Genomic DNA, 21,167 nt, shown 5'->3' on the forward strand with positions numbered 1-21,167 from the left:
TTTTCCCAGGACTCTCCCCTCCTGGTCCTGACCAGGCTCACACCTGCTGAGCTTCAGTGGGGGGGCTGCCAGCTGTGAGTTGCAGGGTGACATGGCTGCTGGCATAGCTGTGTTTATAGCTCTTTTTTTTTCCTCACCACACAGCAGCGTTATGTATGTTTTGCTCTTTCAGAGATCCCCAAAGTGACGAAGCCCCAAGATAAAATAGGTAAGAGGGTTTCATGTCATCGTGCCTTATGTTTTACATGTTCATAAAACTCAGCTATAATGAGTGGGGTGGACATTAGGACACGCTGCATGCAGAGCAGCGCTTAATGCTTGTCAGCTCTGACATTTCTTTTCAGGTATTTGAAAAGTGCGATAGTACCTTGAGCGATTTTTAAAGGAAACCAAGGTGAACCCAAAACAAAAAAATGAAAAAGAGGAGAGCTCCTGTTGAAAAGTTTTCAAAATGTTAGCTCAGGGGTGGATGGCGTCCTTGTTTAATCCATCGTTATTAGTTCCTAAGTATAAGTAAGGAATGGCTAATTCTAATTTTTGTTTTCAAATCTGACACTGGTCTCCACCTTCAAGAAGAGATTCCAGTGTGGGAATATTGAAGGGTTGAACTAGTCTAAAGAATCCTTAAGAGGAACTGAAATGAGTAAGTGTAGGATAAATACAGAGTCAGATATATGTTTATTAAGGTAGCTGCAGACTATGATGACACCACTATCTTACGTGTCTTCTAATAACTGCATGGTAAGATACAATAAGTGTTCACGTGTAAATTATGAAGCTTAAAGACTTCAAGCAACATTAAAGCTCATTTTTCTTTAAAACTGGCAGCATGGCCAAAGTCTGATACAATTAATCTAAAGGGGTGTGAGGTAATTATTTTCTGGAGGGAAAAAATATATATTTCTCAGCTACAATAAGTAATTTTGAGAAAAACAGTTTGATATTGAAAGATAGGGAAAAAAACAAACACAGAGCAATGGATCTCTTAAAATCACGACATGAGTTGGATGGGGGCGTCTTCATCCCAAAAGTTAGTTTAACATTTTCTAAACATTGCATATTAAGTGCAGCGTACCACATTGGTCAGCTGTGTCTGTGGTCAGATCATTGACTGACCACATCCTGGTACTGATCAGGCTCACACCTGCTGAGCTTCAGTGGGGCTGCCAGCTGTGAGTTGCAGGGTGACATGGCTGCTGGCATAGCTGTGTTTATAGCTGTTTTTTTTTCCTCACCACTCAGCAACGTTATGTATGTTTTGCTCTTTCAGTGATCCCCAAAGTGACGAAGCCCCAAGATAAAATAGGTAAGAGGGTTTCATGTCATCGTGCCTTATGTTTAACATGTTCATAAAACTCAGCAATAATGAGTGGGGTGGACATTAGGACACGCTGCATGCAGAGCAGCTCTTAATACTTGTCAGCTCTGACATTTCTTTTCAGGTATTTGAAAAGTGCGATAGTACCTTGAGCGATTTTCAAATGAAACCCTGGTGAACTTAAAACAAAAAAATGAAAAAGAGGAGAGCTCCTGTTGAAAAGTTTTCAAAATGTTAGCTCAGGGGTGGATGGCGTCCTAGTTTAATCCATCGTTATTGGTTCCTAAGTATAAGTAAGGAATGGCTAATTCTATTTTTTGTTTTCAAATCTGACACTGGTCTCCACCTTCAAGAAGAGATTCCAGTGTGGGAATATTGAAGGGTTGAACTAGTCTAAAGAATCCTTAAGAGGAACTGAAATGAGTAAGTGTAGGATAAATACAGAGTCAGATATATGTTTATTAAGGTAGCTGCAGACTATGATGACACCACTATCTTACGTGTCTTCTAATAACTGCATGGTAAGATACAATAAGTGTTCACGTGTAAATTATGAAGCTTAAAGACTTCAAGCAACATTAAAGCTCATTTTTCTTTAAAACTGGCAGCATGGCCAAAGTCTGATACAATTAATCTAAAGGGGTGTGAGGTAATTATTTTCTGGAGGGAAAAAATATATATTTCTCAGCTACAATAAGTAATTTTGAGAAAAACAGTTTGATATTGAAAGATAGGGAAAAAAACAAACACAGAGCAATGGATCTCTTAAAATCACGACATGAGTTGGATGGGGGCGTCTTCATCCCAAAAGTTAGTTTAACATTTTCTAAACATTGCATATTAAGTGCAGCGTACCACATTGGTCAGCTGTGTCTGTGGTCAGATCATTGACTGACCACATCCTGGTACTGATCAGGCTCACACCTGCTGAGCTTCAGTGGGGCTGCCAGCTGTGAGTTGCAGGGTGACATGGCTGCTGGCATAGCTGTGTTTATAGCTGTTTTTTTTTCCTCACCACTCAGCAACGTTATGTATGTTTTGCTCTTTCAGTGATCCCCAAAGTGACGAAGCCCCAAGATAAAATAGGTAAGAGGGTTTCATGTCATCGTGCCTTATGTTTAACATGTTCATAAAACTCAGCAATAATGAGTGGGGTGGACATTAGGACACGCTGCATGCAGAGCAGCTCTTAATACTTGTCAGCTCTGACATTTCTTTTCAGGTATTTGAAAAGTGCGATAGTACCTTGAGCGATTTTCAAATGAAACCCTGGTGAACTTAAAACAAAAAAATGAAAAAGAGAAGAGCTCCTGTTGAAAAGTTTTCAAAATGTTAGCTCAGGGGTGGATGGCGTCCTAGTTTAATCCATCGTTATTGGTTCCTAAGTATAAGTAAGGAATGGCTAATTCTATTTTTTGTTTTCAAATCTGAAACTGGTCTCCATCTTCAAGAAGAGATTCCAGTGTGGGAATATTGAAGGGTTGAACTAGTCTAAAGAATCCTTAAGAGAAACTGAAAAGAGTTAGTGTAAGATTAATACAAAGTCAGATATTTGTTTATTAAGGTAGCTGCAGACTATGATGACACCACTATCTTACGTGTCTTCTAATAACTGCATGGTAAGATACAATAAGTGTTCACGTGTAAATTATGAAGCTTAAAGACTTCAAGCAACATTAAAGCTCATTTTTCTTTAAAACTGGCAGCATGGCCAAACTCTGATACAATTAATCTAAAGGGGTGCGAGGTAATTATTTTCTGGAGGGAAAAAATATATATTTCTCAGCTACAATAAGTAATTTTGAGAAAAACAGTTTGATATTGAAAGATAGGGAAAGAAAACAAACACAGAAAAATGGATCTTTTAAAATCACGACATGAGTTGGATGGGGGCGTCTTCATCCCAAAAGTTAGTTTAACATTTTCTAAACATTGCATATTAAGTGCAGCGTACCACATTGGTCAGCTGTGTCTGTGGTCAGATCATTGACTGTGACCACTTTTGTGACATCCAGGTACTGACCAGGCTCACACCTGCTGAGCTTCAGTGGGGCTGCCAGCTGTGAGTTGCAGGGTGACATGGCTGCTGGCATAGCTGTGTTTATAGCTGTTTTTTTTTTTCCTCACCACACAGCAACGTTATGTATGTTTTGCTCTTTCAGTGATCCCCAAAGTGACGAAGCCCCAAGATAAAATAGGTAAGAGGGTTTCATGTCATCGTGCCTTATGTTTTACATGTTCATAAAACTCAGCTATAATGAGTGGGGTGGACATTAGGACACGCTGCATGCAGAGCAGCGCTTAATACTTGTCAGCTCTGACATTTCTTTTCAGGTATTTGAAAAGTGCGATAGTACCGTGAGCGATTTTCAAACGAAACCAAGGTGAACTTAAAACAAAAAAATGAAAAAGAGGAGAGCTCCTGTTGAAAAGTTTTCAAAATGTTAGCTCAGGGGTGGATGGCGTCCTAGTTTAATCCATCATTATTGGTTACTAAGTATAATTAAAGAATGGCTAATTCCATTTTTTGTTTTCAAATCTGACACTGGTCTCCACCTTCAAGAAGAGATTCCAGTGTGGGAATATTGAAGGGTTGAACTAGTCTAAAGAATCTTTAAGAGAAACTGAAATGAGTAAGTGTAGGATAAATACAGAGTCAGATATTTGTTTATTAAGGTAGCTGCAGACTGTGATGACACCACTATCTTACGTGTCTTCTAATAACTACATAGTAAGATACAATAAGTGTTCACGTGTAAATTATGAAGCTTAAAGACTTCAAGCAACATTAAAGCTCATTTTTCTTTAAAACTGGCAGCATGGCCAAAGTCTGATACAATTAATCTAAAGGGGTGCGAGGTAATTATGTTCTGGAGGGAAAAAATATATATTTCTCAGCTACAATAAGTAATTTTGAGAAAAACAGTTTGATATTGAAAGACAGGGAAAAAAGCAAACACAGAGCAATGGACCTCTTAAAATCACGACATGAGTTGGATGGGGGCGTCTTCATCCCAAAAGTTAGTTTAACATTTTCAAAACATTGCATATTAAGTGCAGTGTACCACATTGGTCAGCTGTGTCTGTGGTCAGATCATTGACTGTGACCAACTTCGTGACATCCAGGTACTGACCAGGCTCACACCTGCTGAGCTTCAGTGGGGCTGCCAGCTGTGAGTTGCAGGGTGACATGGCTGCTGGCATAGCTGTGTTTATAGCTGTTTTTTTTTCCTCACCGCACAGCAACGTTATGTATGTTTTGCTCTTTCAGTGATCCCCAAAGTGACGAAGCCCCAAGATAAAATAGGTAAGAGGGTTTCATGTCATCGTGCCTTATGTTTTACATGTTCATAAAACTCAGCTATAATGAGTGGGGTGGACATTAGGACACGCTGCATGCAGAGCAGCGCTTAATACTTGTCAGCTCTGACATTTCTTTTCAGGTATTTGAAAAGTGCGATAGTACCTTGAGCGATTTTCAAATGAAACCAAGGTGAACCTAAAACAAAAAAATGAAAAAGAAGAGAGCTGCTGTTGAAGAGTTTTCAAAATATTAGCTTAGGGGTGGATGGGGTCCTAGTTTAATCCATCATTATTGGTTACTAAGTATAATGAAAGAATGGCTAATTCCATTTTTCATTTTCAAATCTGACACTGGTCTCCATCTTCAAGAAGAGATTCCAGTGTGGGAATATTGAAGGGTTGAACTAGTCTAAAGAATTCTTAAAACAGAAACTGAAATGAGTAAGTGTAGGATAAATACAGAGTCAGATATTTGTTTATTAAGGTAGCTGCAGACTATGATGACACCACTATCTTACGTGTCTTCTAATAACTACATGGTAAGATACAATAAGTGATCACGTGTAAATTATGAAGCTTAAAGACTTCAAGCAACATTAAAGCTCATTTTTCTTTAAAACTGGCAGCATGGCCAAAGTCTGATACAATTAATCTAAAGGGGTGCGAGGTAATTATTTTCTGGAGGGAAAAAATATATTTTTCTCAGCTACAATAAGTAATTTTGAGAAAAACTGTTTGATATTGAAAGATAGGGAAAAAAAACAAACACAGAGCAATGGATCTCTTAAAATCACGACATGAGTTGGATGGGGGCGTCTTCATCCCAAAAGTTAGTTTAACATTTTCTAAACATTGCATATTAAGTACAGCGTACCACATTGGTCAGCTGTGTCTGTGGTCAGATCATTGACTGTGACTACTTTTGTGACATCCAGGTACTGACCAGGCTCACACCTGCTGAGCTTCAGTGGGGCTGCCAGCTGTGAGTTGCAGGGTGACATGGCTGCTGGCATAGCTGTGTTTATAGCTGTTTTTTTTTTCCTCACCACACAGCAAAATTATGTCTGTTTTGCTCTTTCAGTGATCCCCAAAGTGACGAAGCCCCAAGATAAAATAGGTAAGAGGGTTTCATGTCATCGTGCCTTAAGTTTTACATGTTCATAAAACTCAGCTATAATGAGTGGGGTGGACATTAGGACACGCTGCATGCAGAGCAGCGCTTAATACTTGTCAGCTCTGACATTTCTTTTCAGGTATTTGAAAAGTGCGATAGTACCTTGAGCGATTTTCAAATGAAACCAAGGTGAACTTAAAACAACAAAACATAAAAAGAGGAGAGCTCCTGTTGAAAAGTTTTCAAAATGTTAGCTCAGGGGTGGATGGGGTCCTAGTTTAATCCATCATTATTGGTTCCTACGTATAAGTAAAGAATGGCTAATTCCGTTTTTTGTTTTCAAAGCTGACACTGGTCTCCATCTTCAAGAAGAGATTCCAGTGTGGGAATATTGAAGGGTTGAACTAGTCTAAAGAATCCTTAAGAGAAACTGAAAAGAGTTAATGTAAGATTAATACATAGTCAGATATTTGTTTATTAAGGTAGCTGCAGACTGTGATGACACCACTATCTTACGTGTCTTCTAATAACTACATGGTAAGATACAATAAGTGTTCACGTGTAAATTATGAAGCTTGAAGACTTCAAGCAACATTAAAGCTCATTTTTCTTTAAAACTGGCAGCATGGCCAAAGTCTGATACAATTAATCTAAAGGGGTGCGAGGTAATTATTTTCTGGAGGGAAAAAATATATATTTCTTAGCTACAATAAGTAATTTTGAGAAAAACAGTTTGATATTGAAAGATAGGGAAAAAAGCAAACACAGAGCAATGGATCTCTTAAAATCACGACATGAGTTGGATGGGGGCGTCTTCATCCCAAAAGTTAGTTTAACATTTTCTAAACATTGCATATTAAGTGCAGTGTACCACATTGGTCAGCTGTGTCTGTGGTCAGATCATTGACTGTGACCAACTTCGTGACATCCAGGTACTGACCAGGCTCACACCTGCTGAGCTTCAGTGGGGCTGCCAGCTGTGAGTTGCAGGGTGACATGGCTGCTGGCATAGCTGTGTTTATAGCTGTTTTTTTTTCCTCACCACACAGCAACGTTATGTATGTTTTGCTCTTTCAGTGATCCCCAAAGTGACGAAGCCCCAAGATAAAATAGGTAAGAGGGTTTCATGTCATCGTGCCTTAAGTTTTACATGTTCATAAAACTCAGCTATAATGAGTGGGGTGGACATTAGGACACGCTGCATGCAGAGCAGCGCTTAATACTTGTCAGCTCTGACATTTCTTTTCAGGTATTTGAAAAGTGCGATAGTACCTTGAGCGATTTTCAAATGAAACCAAGGTGAACCTAAAACAAAAAAATGAAAAAGAAGAGAGCTGCTGTTGAAGAGTTTTCAAAATATTAGCTTAGGGGTGGATGGGGTCCTAGTTTAATCCATCATTATTGGTTACTAAGTATAATGAAAGAATGGCTAATTCCATTTTTTATTTTCAAATCTGACACTGGTCTCCATCTTCAAGAAGAGATTCCAGTGTGGGAATATTGAAGGGTTGAACTAGTCTAAAGAATCCTTAAGAGAAACTGAAAAGAGTCAGTGTAAGATTAATACATAGTCAGATATTTGTTTATTAAGGTAGCTGAAGACTGTGATGACACCACTATCTTACGTGTCTTCTAATAACTGCATGGTAAGATACAATAAGTGTTGACGTGTAAATTATGAAGCTTGAAGACTTCAAGCAACATTAAAGCTCATTTTTCTTTAAAACTGGCAGCATGGCCAAAGTCTGATACAATTAATCTAAAGGGGTGTGGGGTAATTATTTTCTGGAGGGAAAAAATATATATTTCTCAGCTACAATAAGTAATTTTGAGAAAAACAGTTTGATATTGAAAGATAGGGAAAAAAAACAAACACAGAGCAATGGATCTCTTAAAATCACGACATGAGTTGGATGGGGGCGTCTTCATCCCAAAAGTTAGTTTAACATTTTCTAAACATTGCATATTAAGTACAGCGTACCACATTGGTCAGCTGTGTCTGTGGTCAGATCATTGACTGTGACTACTTTTGTGACATCCAGGTACTGACCAGGCTCACACCTGCTGAGCTTCAGTGGGGCTGCCAGCTGTGAGTTGCAGGGTGACATGGCTGCTGGCATAGCTGTGTTTATAGCTGTTTTTTTTTTCCTCACCACACAGCAAAATTATGTCTGTTTTGCTCTTTCAGTGATCCCCAAAGTGACGAAGCCCCAAGATAAAATAGGTAAGAGGGTTTCATGTCATCGTGCCTTAAGTTTTACATGTTCATAAAACTCAGCTATAATGAGTGGGGTGGACATTAGGACACGCTGCATGCAGAGCAGCGCTTAATACTTGTCAGCTCTGACATTTCTTTTCAGGTATTTGAAAAGTGCGATAGTACCTTGAGCGATTTTCAAATGAAACCAAGGTGAACTTAAAACAACAAAACATAAAAAGAGGAGAGCTCCTGTTGAAAAGTTTTCAAAATGTTAGCTCAGGGGTGGATGGGGTCCTAGTTTAATCCATCATTATTGGTTCCTACGTATAAGTAAAGAATGGCTAATTCCGTTTTTTGTTTTCAAAGCTGACACTGGTCTCCATCTTCAAGAAGAGATTCCAGTGTGGGAATATTGAAGGGTTGAACTAGTCTAAAGAATCCTTAAGAGAAACTGAAAAGAGTTAATGTAAGATTAATACATAGTCAGATATTTGTTTATTAAGGTAGCTGCAGACTGTGATGACACCACTATCTTACGTGTCTTCTAATAACTACATGGTAAGATACAATAAGTGTTCACGTGTAAATTTTGAAGCTTAAAGACTTCAAGCAACATTAAAGCTCATTTTTCTTTAAAACTGGCAGCATGGCCAAAGTCTGATACAATTAATCTAAAGGGGTGCGAGGTAATTATTTTCTGGAGGGAAAAAATATATATTTCTTAGCTACAATAAGTAATTTTGAGAAAAACAGTTTGATATTGAAAGATAGGGAAAAAAGCAAACACAGAGCAATGGATCTCTTAAAATCACGACATGAGTTGGATGGGGGCGTCTTCATCCCAAAAGTTAGTTTAACATTTTCTAAACATTGCATATTAAGTGCAGTGTACCACATTGGTCAGCTGTGTCTGTGGTCAGATCATTGACTGTGACCAACTTCGTGACATCCAGGTACTGACCAGGCTCACACCTGCTGAGCTTCAGTGGGGCTGCCAGCTGTGAGTTGCAGGGTGACATGGCTGCTGGCATAGCTGTGTTTATAGCTGTTTTTTTTTCCTCACCACACAGCAACGTTATGTATGTTTTGCTCTTTCAGTGATCCCCAAAGTGACGAAGCCCCAAGATAAAATAGGTAAGAGGGTTTCATGTCATCGTGCCTTAAGTTTTACATGTTCATAAAACTCAGCTATAATGAGTGGGGTGGACATTAGGACACGCTGCATGCAGAGCAGCGCTTAATACTTGTCAGCTCTGACATTTCTTTTCAGGTATTTGAAAAGTGCGATAGTACCTTGAGCGATTTTCAAATGAAACCAAGGTGAACCTAAAACAAAAAAATGAAAAAGAAGAGAGCTGCTGTTGAAGAGTTTTCAAAATATTAGCTTAGGGGTGGATGGGGTCCTAGTTTAATCCATCATTATTGGTTACTAAGTATAATGAAAGAATGGCTAATTCCATTTTTTATTTTCAAATCTGACACTGGTCTCCATCTTCAAGAAGAGATTCCAGTGTGGGAATATTGAAGGGTTGAACTAGTCTAAAGAATCCTTAAGAGAAACTGAAAAGAGTCAGTGTAAGATTAATACATAGTCAGATATTTGTTTATTAAGGTAGCTGAAGACTGTGATGACACCACTATCTTACGTGTCTTCTAATAACTGCATGGTAAGATACAATAAGTGTTGACGTGTAAATTATGAAGCTTGAAGACTTCAAGCAACATTAAAGCTCATTTTTCTTTAAAACTGGCAGCATGGCCAAAGTCTGATACAATTAATCTAAAGGGGTGTGGGGTAATTATTTTCTGGAGGGAAAAAATATATATTTCTCAGCTACAATAAGTAATTTTGAGAAAAACAGTTTGATATTGAAAGATAGGGAAAAAAGCAAACACAGAGCAATGCATCTCTTAAAATCACGATATGAGTTGGATGGGGGCGTCTTCATCCCAAAAGTTAGTTTAACATTTTCTAAACATTGCATATTAAGTGCAGCGTACCACATTGGTCAGCTGTGTCTGTGGTCAGATCATTGACTGTGACCACTTTTGTGACATCCAGGTACTGACGAGGCTCACACCTGCTGAGCTTCAGTGGGGCTGACAGCTGTGAGTTGCAGCGTGACATGGCTGCTGGCATAGCTGTGTTTATATCTGTTTTTTTTTCCTTACCACACAGCAACGTTATGTATGTTTTGCTCTTTCAGTGATCTCCAAAGTGACGAAGCCCCAAGATAAAATAGGTAAGAGGGTTTCATGTCATCGTGCCTTATGTTTTACATGTTCATAAAACTCAGCTATAATGAGTGGGGTGGACATTAGGACACGCTGCATGCAGAGCAGCGCTTAATACTTGTCAGCTCTGACATTTCTTTTCAGGTATTTGAAAAGTGCGATAGTACCTTGAGCGATTTTCAAACGAAACCAAGGTGAACTTAAAACAACAAAACTTAAAAAGAGGAGAGCTCCTGTTGAAAAGTTTTCAAAATGTTAGCTTAGGGATGGATGGCGTCCTAGTTTAATCCATCGTTATTGGTTCCTAAGTATAAGTAAGGAATGGCTAATTCCATTTTTTATTTTCAAATCTGACACTGGTCTCCATCTTCAAGAAGAGATTCCAGTGTGGGAATATTGAAGGGTTGAACTAGTCTAAAGAATTCTTAAAAGAGAAACTGAAAAGAGTAAGTATAGGATAAATACAGAGTCAGATATTTGTTTAATAAGGTAGTTGCAGACTATGATGACACCACTATCTTACGTGTCTTCTAATAACTACATGATAAGATACAATAAGTGTTCACGCATAAATTATGAAGCTTAAAGACTTCAAGCAACATTAAAGCTAATTTCTCTTTAAAACTGGCAGCATGGCCAATGTCTGATACAATTAATCTAAAGGGGTGCGAGGTAATTATTTTCTGGAGGGAAAACATATATATTTCTCAGCTACAATAAATAATTTTGAGAAAAACAGTTTGATATTGAAAGATAGGGAAAAAAACAAACACAGAACAATGGATCTCTTAAAATCACGACATGAGTTGGATGGGGGCGTCTTCATCCCAAAAGTTAGTTTAACATTTTCTAAACATTGCATATTAAGTGCAGCGTACCACATTGGTCAGCTGTGTCTGTGGTCAGATCATTGACTGTGCCCAACTTCATGACATCCTGGTACTGACCAGGCTCACACCTGCTGAGCTTCAGTGGGGCTGCCAGCTGTGAGTTGCAGGGTGACATGGCTGCTGGCATAGCTGTGTTTATAGGTGTTTTTTTTTCCTCACCACACAGCAACGTTATGTATGTTTTGCTCTTTCAGTGATCTCCAAAGTGACAAAGCCCCAAGATGAAATAGGTAAGAGGGTTTCATGTCATCGTGCCTTATGTTTTACATGTTCATAAAACTCAGCTATAATGAGTGGGGTGGACATTAGGACACGCTGCATGCAGAGCAGCGCTTAATACTTGTCAGCTCTGACATTTCTTTTCAGGTATTTGAAAAGTGCGATAGTACCTTGAGCGATTTTCAAATGAAACCAAGGTGAACCTAAAACAAAAAAATGAAAAAGAGGAGAGCTCCTGTTGAAAAGTTTTCAAAATGTTAGCTCAGGGGTGGATGGCGTCCTAGTTTAATCCATCGTTATTGGTTCCTAAGTATAAGTAAGGAATGGCTAATTCAATTTTTTGTTTTCAAATCTGACACTGGTCTCCACCTTCAAGAAGAGATTCCAGTGTGGGAATATTGAAGGGTTGAACTAGTCTAAAGAATCCTTAAGAGAAAGTGAAATGAGTAAGTGTAGGATAAATACAGAGTCAGATATTTGTTTATTAAGGTAGCTGAAGACTGTGATGACACCACTATCTTACGTGTCTTCTAATAACTGCATGGTAAGATACAATAAGTGTTGACGTGTAAATTATGAAGCTTGAAGACTTCAAGCAACATTAAAGCTCATTTTTCTTTAAAACTGGCAGCATGGCCAAAGTCTGATGCAATTAATCTAAAGGGGTGCGAGGTAATTATTTTCTGGAGGAACAAATATATATTTCTCAGCTACAATAAGTAATTTTGAGAAAAACAGTTTGATATTGAAAGATAGGGAAAAAAAACAAACACAGAGCAATGGATCTCTTAAAATCACGACATGAGTTGGATGGGGGCGTCTTCATCCCAAAAGTTAGTTTAACATTTTCTAAACATTGCATATTAAGTGAAGTGTACCACATTGGTCAGCTGTGTCTGTGGTCAGATCATTGACTGTGCCCAACTTCGTGACATCCAGGTACTGACCAGGCTCACACCTGCTGAGCTTCAGTGGGGCTGCCAGCTGTGAGTTGCAGGGTGACATGGCTGCTGGCATAGCTGTGTTTATAGCTGTTTTTTTTCCTCACCACACAGCAGTGTTATGTATGTTTTGCTCTTTCAGTGATCTCCAATGTGACGAAGCCCCAAGATGAAATAGGTAAGAGAGGTTTCATGTCATCGTGCCTTATGTTTTACATGTTCATAAAAGGCAGCTATAATGAGTGGGGTGGACATTAGGACACGCTGCATGCAGAGCAGCGCTTAATGCTTGTCAGCTCTGACATTTCTTTTCAGGTATTTGAAAAGTGCGATAGTACCTTGAGCGATTTTCAAATGAACCCAAGGTGAACCTAAAACAACAAAACTTAAAAAGAGGAGAGCTGCTGTTGAAAAGTTTTCAAAATTTTAGCTTAGGGGTGGATGGGGTCCTAATTTAATCCATCATTATTGGTTACTAAGTATAATTAAAAAATGGCTAATTCCATTTTTTGTTTTCAAATCTGACACTGGTCTCCACCTTCAAAAAGAGATTCCAGTGTGGGAATATTGAAGGGTTGAACTAGTCTAAAGAATCCTTAGGAGAAACTGAAAAGAGTTAGTGTAAGATAAATACAGAGTCAGATATTTGTTTATTAAGCTAGCTGCAGACTATGATGACACCACTATCTTACGTGTCTTCTAATAACTACATGGTAAGATACAATAAGTGTTCACGCGTAAATTATGAAGCTTAAAGACTTCAAGCAACATTAAAGCTAATTTTTCTTTAAAACTGGCAGCATGGCCAATGTCTGATACAATTAATCTAAAGGGGTGCGAGGTAATTATTTTCTGGAGGGATAACATATATATTTCTCAGCTACAATAAGTAATTATGAGAAAAACAGTTTGATATTGAAAGATAGGGAAAAAAAACAAACACAGAGCAATGGATCTCTTAAAATCACGACATGAGTTGGATGGGGATGTCTTCATCCCAAAAGTTATTTTAACATTTTCTAAACATTGCATATTAAGTGCAGCGTACCACATTGGTCAGCTGTGTCTGTGTTCAGATCATTGACTGTGACCAACTTCGTGACATCCAGGTACTGCCCAGGCTCACACCTGCTGCGCTCCAGTGGGGGCTGCCAGTTGTGAGTTGCGGGGTGATATGGCTGCTGGCATAGCTGTTTTTGTTTCCTGACCACAGCAACGTTATGTATGTTTTGCTCTTTCAGCGATCTCTAATGTGAAGAAGCCCCAAGATGAAATAGGTAAGAGAGGTTTCATGTCATGCTATTTTAACATTTTCTAAACATTGCATATTAAGTGCAGGGTACTACATTGGTCAGCTGTATCTGTGGTCAGATCACTGACTGTGACCACTTGTGTTTTTTCCGCTCATGGTTTGATGGTTCAGCAGAAAGCCTTTAAGATCTGGACCACCATCACGAAACTAATCACCAACGGAGTAGTTTATCAGACTGGTTTCTTCAGAGGCGTCCTCTGCCAGGAAGGGTTTGGTTATCTCGCCTACAATCTGAAGGCGGCTTTTTTCTAGTTTTGAAAGTTTTCGAGCGTTTTATTTCCGAGCATGTTTTATAAGCGTCTTTTTCATGTTGCCCTGGGCTGAGCAACATACTGGGGACTTGAATACGCGCATCGCGCCGTGTGTTGAGATGCACGGTCGGCACAATTGCTTGTACAGTCATCCCGATTACAGAGTACAATGAGCAAACCCAATTTCAGCAACGCGGCGTTTGGAAGCTTTGGCAACTGGGGCATCTCCGTGACATCCGGAAGATTGCCCGATGTTTCACTGGGGGGGGTGCGCTCTGGTTTCTTTGAAGATCCAGGAAGTTGCGATGCTTTCTTTCCCCGTTCAGTCGTATTTTAAGGTCACACTCTTTTAATACTACGGTAAATGCTCTCTATCTGCGATCCAGCAGAGCGCAGAGTAGTACATTATACGGCTGTCAGATTTCAAGCCATCGTACGTAGACCTTAGCGTAAAGATGAGTAGGGACAAAAGTGAATTCAATTAACTGGCTATTCCCTAAGAAGGAGAAGTGAGGGTTTACAGTCTGCATGATCTGTGTCTGATTTCAAGGCATGACCACAGATACCCTTCGGAGAAAGGTTTAGGTTAGTTTGAAAAAAACAAAGTGCACTCTGTCAGTCATCAGCGTACTTTGCCTCCTCTGTGTGTGTGTATATACAGAGTCCTCCCAGAGTGTCGGAACAGAGCTAAAACGGCCCAGTAATTTGATGTTTTGACCACGAGACACGGCTAATCAGTACGATATAATGCATTTTCTTCTGGATCACTCCATAGCTGAAGAGCAGAAAATACTGAATGTTCTACATTTATTGACTTTCAGATGAACAGATGGTTCTGTTGTTGATTAATGTGGGCTGCCTCGAAAGGGCACTCCTCCTCCTCAGATCTGTACAGGACTGGAGAGACACTCAGTTTGATCACCTCCAGCTTCACCCTCACACTCCTCCTCCTCAGATCTGTACAGGACTGGAGAGACACTCAGTCTGATCACCTCCAGCTTCACCCTCACACTCCTCCTCTTCAGATCTGTACAGGACTGGAGAGACACTCAGTCCAGGTCATCAGCATTTTCCTATCATGTGACTTTTGGGGGCTGTTTTAAATATCTGTTCTCCCATTTCTTGCTCTGACCACCCTTTAAGATCCCGCACTCATAAACGGCGCCCCCGTTTCTCACGCGCGGCCGGAGCTAGCGCTATTCTCGGTGCGAAAGCCACAAAATACACACGCCCAGCGCGGGACGAACAAGGACCCCGACGAGACGAGACGAGACGCTAGCAGCCGAAATCGAAACCAGGCGACTGCACGTCCGCACTTCTTCACGGGGCTGAGGAGCGTGCGGTTTCCAGCAGGCCGAGACGCAGAGAGAGACCTACAAAGAGCGCGAGCCAGGGCGCCCCGTCTCAGCCCTCGCTAAACCACTTCCTGCTGCGCGACTGTCTCCTGAACACGCTGCTCTCTCTTTCCACCGCGGCTGTGCGATGAAATGAACTACTTGGGGGGGCACGTCTTTGCACAAAGGGTGGTGGGGGTGTGGAACAAGCTGCCCGGCCGTGTTGATGTTGTCTCATCGTCCAGGGACATGAGAGAGCAGTGGGGACGGAGTTGAAAACTCCGTGGGCGGTAGTGACGTCAAAATGTGTTTTTTTTCGGCCCTTGAAGAAAGATATTAGAAGTGAACAAGGGGGTTAACCGAGTCCTTTCTGCACGAGGACTTCTAAGTGACCGGCTTAGAGTCAGGAAAGGGGGGGAATAACTGATAAGGATTCCGGATGCCCGCTAGGAAACCTAACACTGACCGTCAAGAGTGACCAAAGTCTGTGAACGGGCCCGGACGCCGTGACCTCCCCCCGTTACCATGGTAACGAGCTACGTCGGAAGTGGCAGAAAAGAGCTACATAAGCTGGACGTTTTGTGCCGGTATTTCGAACAGTGCTTCGAACGGCTTTATTGTGCCTCGCGGGCGATAAAACGCATCTGTTTCAACAGATTCATCTCGGGAGCCAGAACTTATTTGTCTGTTACAGCGCCCTCTACTCGAGCAATTTGGGTTTTTGAGACGAAAAGGTGAAGATGAGGCAGGAGGGAGGGCGGGGTTGTCACCATTTTATCTCGGCACGTAGGTGCTTTAAGAGTTTTGCGTTTGGGTCTCCTCCTTTCAGGTACTGGAGCAAATGATCTTCGTACTTAGGACTGGGTTGCAAATCCTTAGCGCGTGATAACCGCGTCAAACTGGTGACCCGCTGATATCGCCCAACTCTTGGTCTGTGCTTTGGAAATGTTATCTGCAGCCATTTTCACTGGGGGAAGGTGGGTGTGACTTGATTCTCCTTTAGTCAGCACATCAAATCCATGCGCTCTTGGAGAGTCAGAATTCCGAGTAGCCATTTGAATTTACAATTCGTGAAAAATCTGAGTGACTATTTCAGTGCAGGGCTGCCTCTCTCAGTGCCGGGGCTGTAGGTTCAACTCTGGACCCGAGATGCTGTCTGTGTGGAGTCTGGATGTTCTCCCTGTGGGTAGGTGGCGGTGAGCGGCAGATCATGCCCCCCCCCCCCCCCCCAGAGATTTCCCAACAGGGCTGTACTCTCTATCCCAGCATGCAGTGGGTACAAAGCAGGTTACACCCTGGGAGGGACACCAGTCCGTCACGACATCCATTTATATCTAGTAGTCCAATTGGCAAGATGGCCTGAATGGACTCCTCTCGTTTGTAGCCTTTCTGTTGACTCCTTCTCTCTCTCTCCAGGCCGAGACGTGAGGCTGGTGGGTGGCCCCAGTCCCTGTGCCGGGACAGTGGAGGTTCATTACAAAGGGCAGTGGGTTCGAGTTTCTGCTAGGAGTTGGGATCTGCGGGTGGCTGCAGTCGTCTGCTCCCAGCTGGGCTGTGGTTCGGCTGTGGCGGCCGCGCCTCCGGGAGCTACGCTCGGCGATCGGCCTGGACCGGTTTTCCTGACAAACTTGTCCTGCAGTGGATCAGAGCCGTTTCTGAGGCTCTGTGGGCTACAAAGAATAGCCCCCGAGCCCAACGGTTCTCGAAGCACGGGCGTGGTTTGTTCAGGTAGGACGCCCAAATTAGCAGCGGTTATGGTGCTAAGTTACTCAAACGCCCCCCTCCCCCAGAGGCAATTTCTGCCTGAAATGACGTACCTCTTAAACATTTGGCGTTGTTTTGGAAAGTCTAGACCGTAGAGGCTTGGGAGAGAGCTTGGTTTGGAGAGAATCGACTTTCTGCGTGGTACCGTAAAGTTCCCCCCTTTCCAATATGCAGCTGCTGCTCACCCTGCCTCGAACCCTGGTCGCCATTTCTAGCCACCAGTGCTGCTCTCTTCTCTCTGAGCTACAGTTTCTCTAGCAGAAGTAGACGTTTTCTGTAAATTCAGCGGTTCTCATCCATGTCTACAGTACAGTGTGGGGCTGCACATTTAGTCCTGGTCATTTTTGTGAATGTTTTGTCCTCATTGACTAGAAAACAGAGAAACAATTTACTGACAAACATTATCGCCGAGGAAATTAACACTGATGGACTAGAGTTCCTACCCAATTTTGGTTGCTGCTGGAAGAGGTGTTGGTGGGGCCAGCAGGGGGCGCTCACCCTGCGGTCCATGTGGGTCCTGATGCCCCAGTATAGTGACGGGGGACACTATACTGTAAACAGGCGCCGTCCTTCGGATGAGACGTAAAACCGAGGTCCTGACTCTCCGTGCTCTTAAAAATCCCAGGGCGTTTCTCGAAAAGAGTAGGGGTATAACCCCAGCATCCTGGCCAAATTTCCCACTGGCCCTTACCAATCATGGCCTCGTAATAACCCCCCTCTCTGAACTGGCTTCATCCCTCTGCTCTCCTCCCCACTGAGAGCTGCTGTGTGGGGAGCGTTCTGGCGCACTATGGCTGCCGTCGCATCATCCAGGTGGGGCTGCACATTGGTGGTGGTAGTGGGATTCCCCATTACCTGTAAAGCGCATTGAGTGGAGTGTCCAGGAAAGTGAAAGGAATACACGCTCGGCTCCTGTTGTGTTTTGCCGTCTTTGGCTTTTTGAAGCTTTTTTGAAGGTTTCCGGACCACGCCTCTGCCTCGTGTTTTTGGGCTGGTGTTTGCCGGGGCTCCAAACCAGTGCTTATCTTCAGTGGTGGCCAGTCCTACGCCAGATCACACGTTCTGCCATTGTAGGGCGATATTTAGAAAAGCGTAGAAAAGTGTAGAATCACCACTGTGATGAGGCTCCACGGGGGGGGGGGCTGTTTAGCAAAGCTGGTTTTAAATTGCTTGCAGTCATAGGCCTCAGGAGGTCATTTCTGCCCTTCAAACCTTTTAGTAATTACTCTACAGCTTTCTAGATCGATCATATATAGCAGGGATTCATATGGGAGTGCATATTATCCGTATTTTGCTTCACTGTATAAAGACGACTGTCAGCGTCGTCTTTGGAGTCTTGCGTACAAGAGCAAGGCTCCCGTGTGCATATGAAATAGACGAATTTATCCTTAAAGTTGACAGAGCCTTAGCCACAGTGCCACCGCTCCGCCCCTCCGTAGTTCAGACGCGATCCGCCATCTTGTCTGAACCTAACCCCCCCCCCCCCCACACACACACACACCCCCCGAGTTTGTGGAATTTAGTCTCCCATGTTGGAACGTATGTAGAGATTATATTAAACTTCAATGACAAAGTGAGAGAATCGAGAGATCCGTCCAAGCTGATCTCCTGTGTGTCCACAGTGGGTGTTAGATCTTCCGATATTACATCTCTCGTGTTATTTAAGGAAATTCCGTTTCACTACAGGTAATCGCTCTGAATTTTCGAATCACTACAAGAACCCTGCACCACTAATGTATAACTGATTGTACCCATTCTACTGTTTTAACCAATAGTAAACACTCAGCAGGGCTTTTACAGGAGTCATAGGCCTTTGGCGGCCTCTTCTGGCAGTTCAGTGTTACGGCAGTTCCTTCAAAGACCAGCCTCCCCCAAAACACACAACCTCCACCGTATAGATCGTTGCAATATAAGCACTGCATGGTGTAGAGTAGCATTTGTTTTGTAACCAGCAGCCATATCACTCAGTGGCAACCCACTGAAGCTAAGCAGGTGTGAGCCTTGTCAGTTCGTGAAGGGTTAAAAAAAATAAAATGCTTACACTTATATAGCGCTTTTCTGGAAACTCCACTCAAAGTGCTTTACAGGTAATGGGGAATCCCACCACCACCAGTGTGCAGCCCCCCCCACTGGATGATGCGACGGCAGCCATAGTGCGCCAGAACGCTCCCCACACAGCAGCTCTCAGTGGGGAGGAGAGCAGAGGAATGAAGCCAGTTCAGAGAGGGGGATTATTAGGAGGCCATGATTGGTAAGGGCCAATGGGAAATTTGGCCAGGATGCTGGGGTTACACCCCTACTCTTTTCGAGAGACACCCTGGGATTTTTAATGAGCACAGAGAGTCAGGACCTCGGTTTGACGTCTCATCCGAAGGACGGTGCCTGTTTACAGTCCAGTGTCCCCCGTCACTATACTGGGGCATTAGGACCCACACGGACCGCAGGGTGAGCGCCCCCTGCTGGCCCCACTAACACCTCTTCCAGCAGCAACCTTAGTTTTTCCCCAGGAGGTCTCCCCTCCAGGTACTGACCAGGCTCACACCTGCTGAGCTCCAGTGGGGGGGCTGCCAGTGGTGAGTTGCAGAGTGATATGGCTGCTGGCTAGTAGTGTAGTGTACTAGAGTCGTGTCTTGCCCTGTGTGCATCGCGCTGATCTCTCGGGAGACGCACGCAGGCCGACAAGCAACACCACACCAGACAACAGGAACAAGAAATAAATATGTAGTAGTGAGGCCAAAAGAGGAAAAAACCCAGTGGTAGACTATGTATAAAGTGCGTAGTGCCGATCTGTCTGGAGGCCCGGCAGTGAGCTGTTGAGGATGGGCACTGCAGGGGGATAGAAGCTGATCTTGAGTCTGGTGGTCCGTGCCACAGCGCAGGGGGGAGAACAGTTTGTGGCCAGGGGTGGTTGGGATCCCAAAGGTCGGATCGGGCCTCCACTGCGCCCGGCGTGGATCTCGCCGGTCGATAGGAGGGAGCCCCGTTTTCCGTTCATAGTGATTGTCGGATTGAAGACTGAGGGCCCTTTGCTCTTGGCAGGGACGGGCCGGGCCTTCGGCAACGCCTCCGCCTTCTACCGCGCGTACGCCGCGCTCGTGGTCTGCGGGCTGATGGGGATGATGGCGGCCGCCGCCTGTGCGAACAGGAGATCGCAGCGGTGAGGTAAAAGACCGTTCTTTTCACTCAGGTGACCGCGAGGCCCGGCCCGCAGAGCAGAGACCAGGATGACCAGCCCTGGTTAAATTGTTCCGGGTTTCCGGTGGTACTTTTGATCGCCCGAACGTTCTTTCCTCTGTTTGTTTTTTTTTCACAGGGACGACTCGGAGCCGAAGGCAAAGACCGATCCCCCCCCACTGAGGAAAAATGCAGAGGAAAATTGGAGCTTCTCCGCTGGGCTGTGTTTCTGTTTGCCTAAATCGGGCCACAGGATTTTTGGGCTGTTTTTGTTTTTGTTATTGTGCTGGCAGTGTTTCTTCGGGTGCGGAGGCTGCCGTCGCGCTGTCTAAAAATAAAATAAACGGAAAGAACGTTTATCTCTTCACCCGGCGTTTTTCCTGACCTGTTCAGTGGTCTTGAATCCACCTATAGTTGTTCATGCTCAAGAGCTGGATATCTTCTGGACTTGGTGAATTTGTGTGATGTGGCAGGGTGGGTCAGAGGCACGTAAACACAGGGGGCTACCACTAGAGGCCACCCTTATGTAGCGCTTTTCTGGACGCTCCACTCAAAGCGCTTGACAGGTCAGTGGGGAATCCCACTACCGCCACCAGTGTGCAGCCCCCACCTGGATGATGCGACGGCAGCCATAGTGCGCCAGAACGCTCCCCACACACCAGCTCTCAGTGGGGAGGAGAGCAGAGTGATGAAGCCAGTTCAGAGAGGGGGGTTATTAGGAGGCCATGATGGGTAAGGGCCAATGGGAAATTTGGCCAGGACACCGGGGTGACACCCCAACTCTTTTTGAGAAACGCCCTGGGATTTTTAATGACCACAGAGAGTCAGGACCTCGGTTTTAAGTCTCATCCAAAGGACGGCGCCTGTTTACAGTCTAGTGTCCCTCTCACTATACTGGGGCATTAGGACCCACATAGACCGCAGGGTGAGAGCGCCCCCTGCTGCCCGTCGCATCATCCAGGTGGATGCTGCACATTGGTGGCGGTGGTGGGATTCCCCATTACCTGTAAAGCGCTTTGAGTGGAGTGTCCAGAAAAAGCGCTATATAAGTGTAAGCAATTATTATTATTATTATTATTTTATGTAATTAAAAATATATAATACTCAGTCTT

General features: G+C 43.3%; 1 protein-coding gene across 1 annotated transcript; it reads left to right on the forward strand.

Annotated features, from left to right (window-relative positions):
* Window positions 1-2,096: 2,096 nt before the first annotated feature.
* LOC148813368 (uncharacterized) lies at window positions 2,097-20,255 on the forward strand. Its single transcript, XM_088907971.1, has 14 exons — window positions 2,097-2,100; window positions 2,369-2,404; window positions 3,481-3,516; window positions 4,590-4,625; window positions 5,703-5,738; window positions 6,813-6,848; window positions 7,924-7,959; window positions 9,034-9,069; window positions 10,143-10,178; window positions 11,255-11,290; window positions 12,363-12,398; window positions 13,462-13,497; window positions 19,921-20,043; window positions 20,195-20,255. Exons 1-13 carry the CDS (start codon window positions 2,097-2,099, stop codon window positions 20,040-20,042), a joined length of 522 nt encoding a protein of 173 aa, XP_088764097.1. The 3' UTR covers window position 20,043; window positions 20,195-20,255.
* Window positions 20,256-21,167: the final 912 nt, after the last annotated feature.

Source organism: Atractosteus spatula, assembly GCF_055471065.1.
Source record: "Atractosteus spatula isolate fAtrSpa1 chromosome 10 unlocalized genomic scaffold, fAtrSpa1.hap1 SUPER_10_unloc_1, whole genome shotgun sequence".
NCBI classification, from domain to species: Eukaryota; Metazoa; Chordata; class Actinopteri; order Semionotiformes; family Lepisosteidae; genus Atractosteus; species Atractosteus spatula.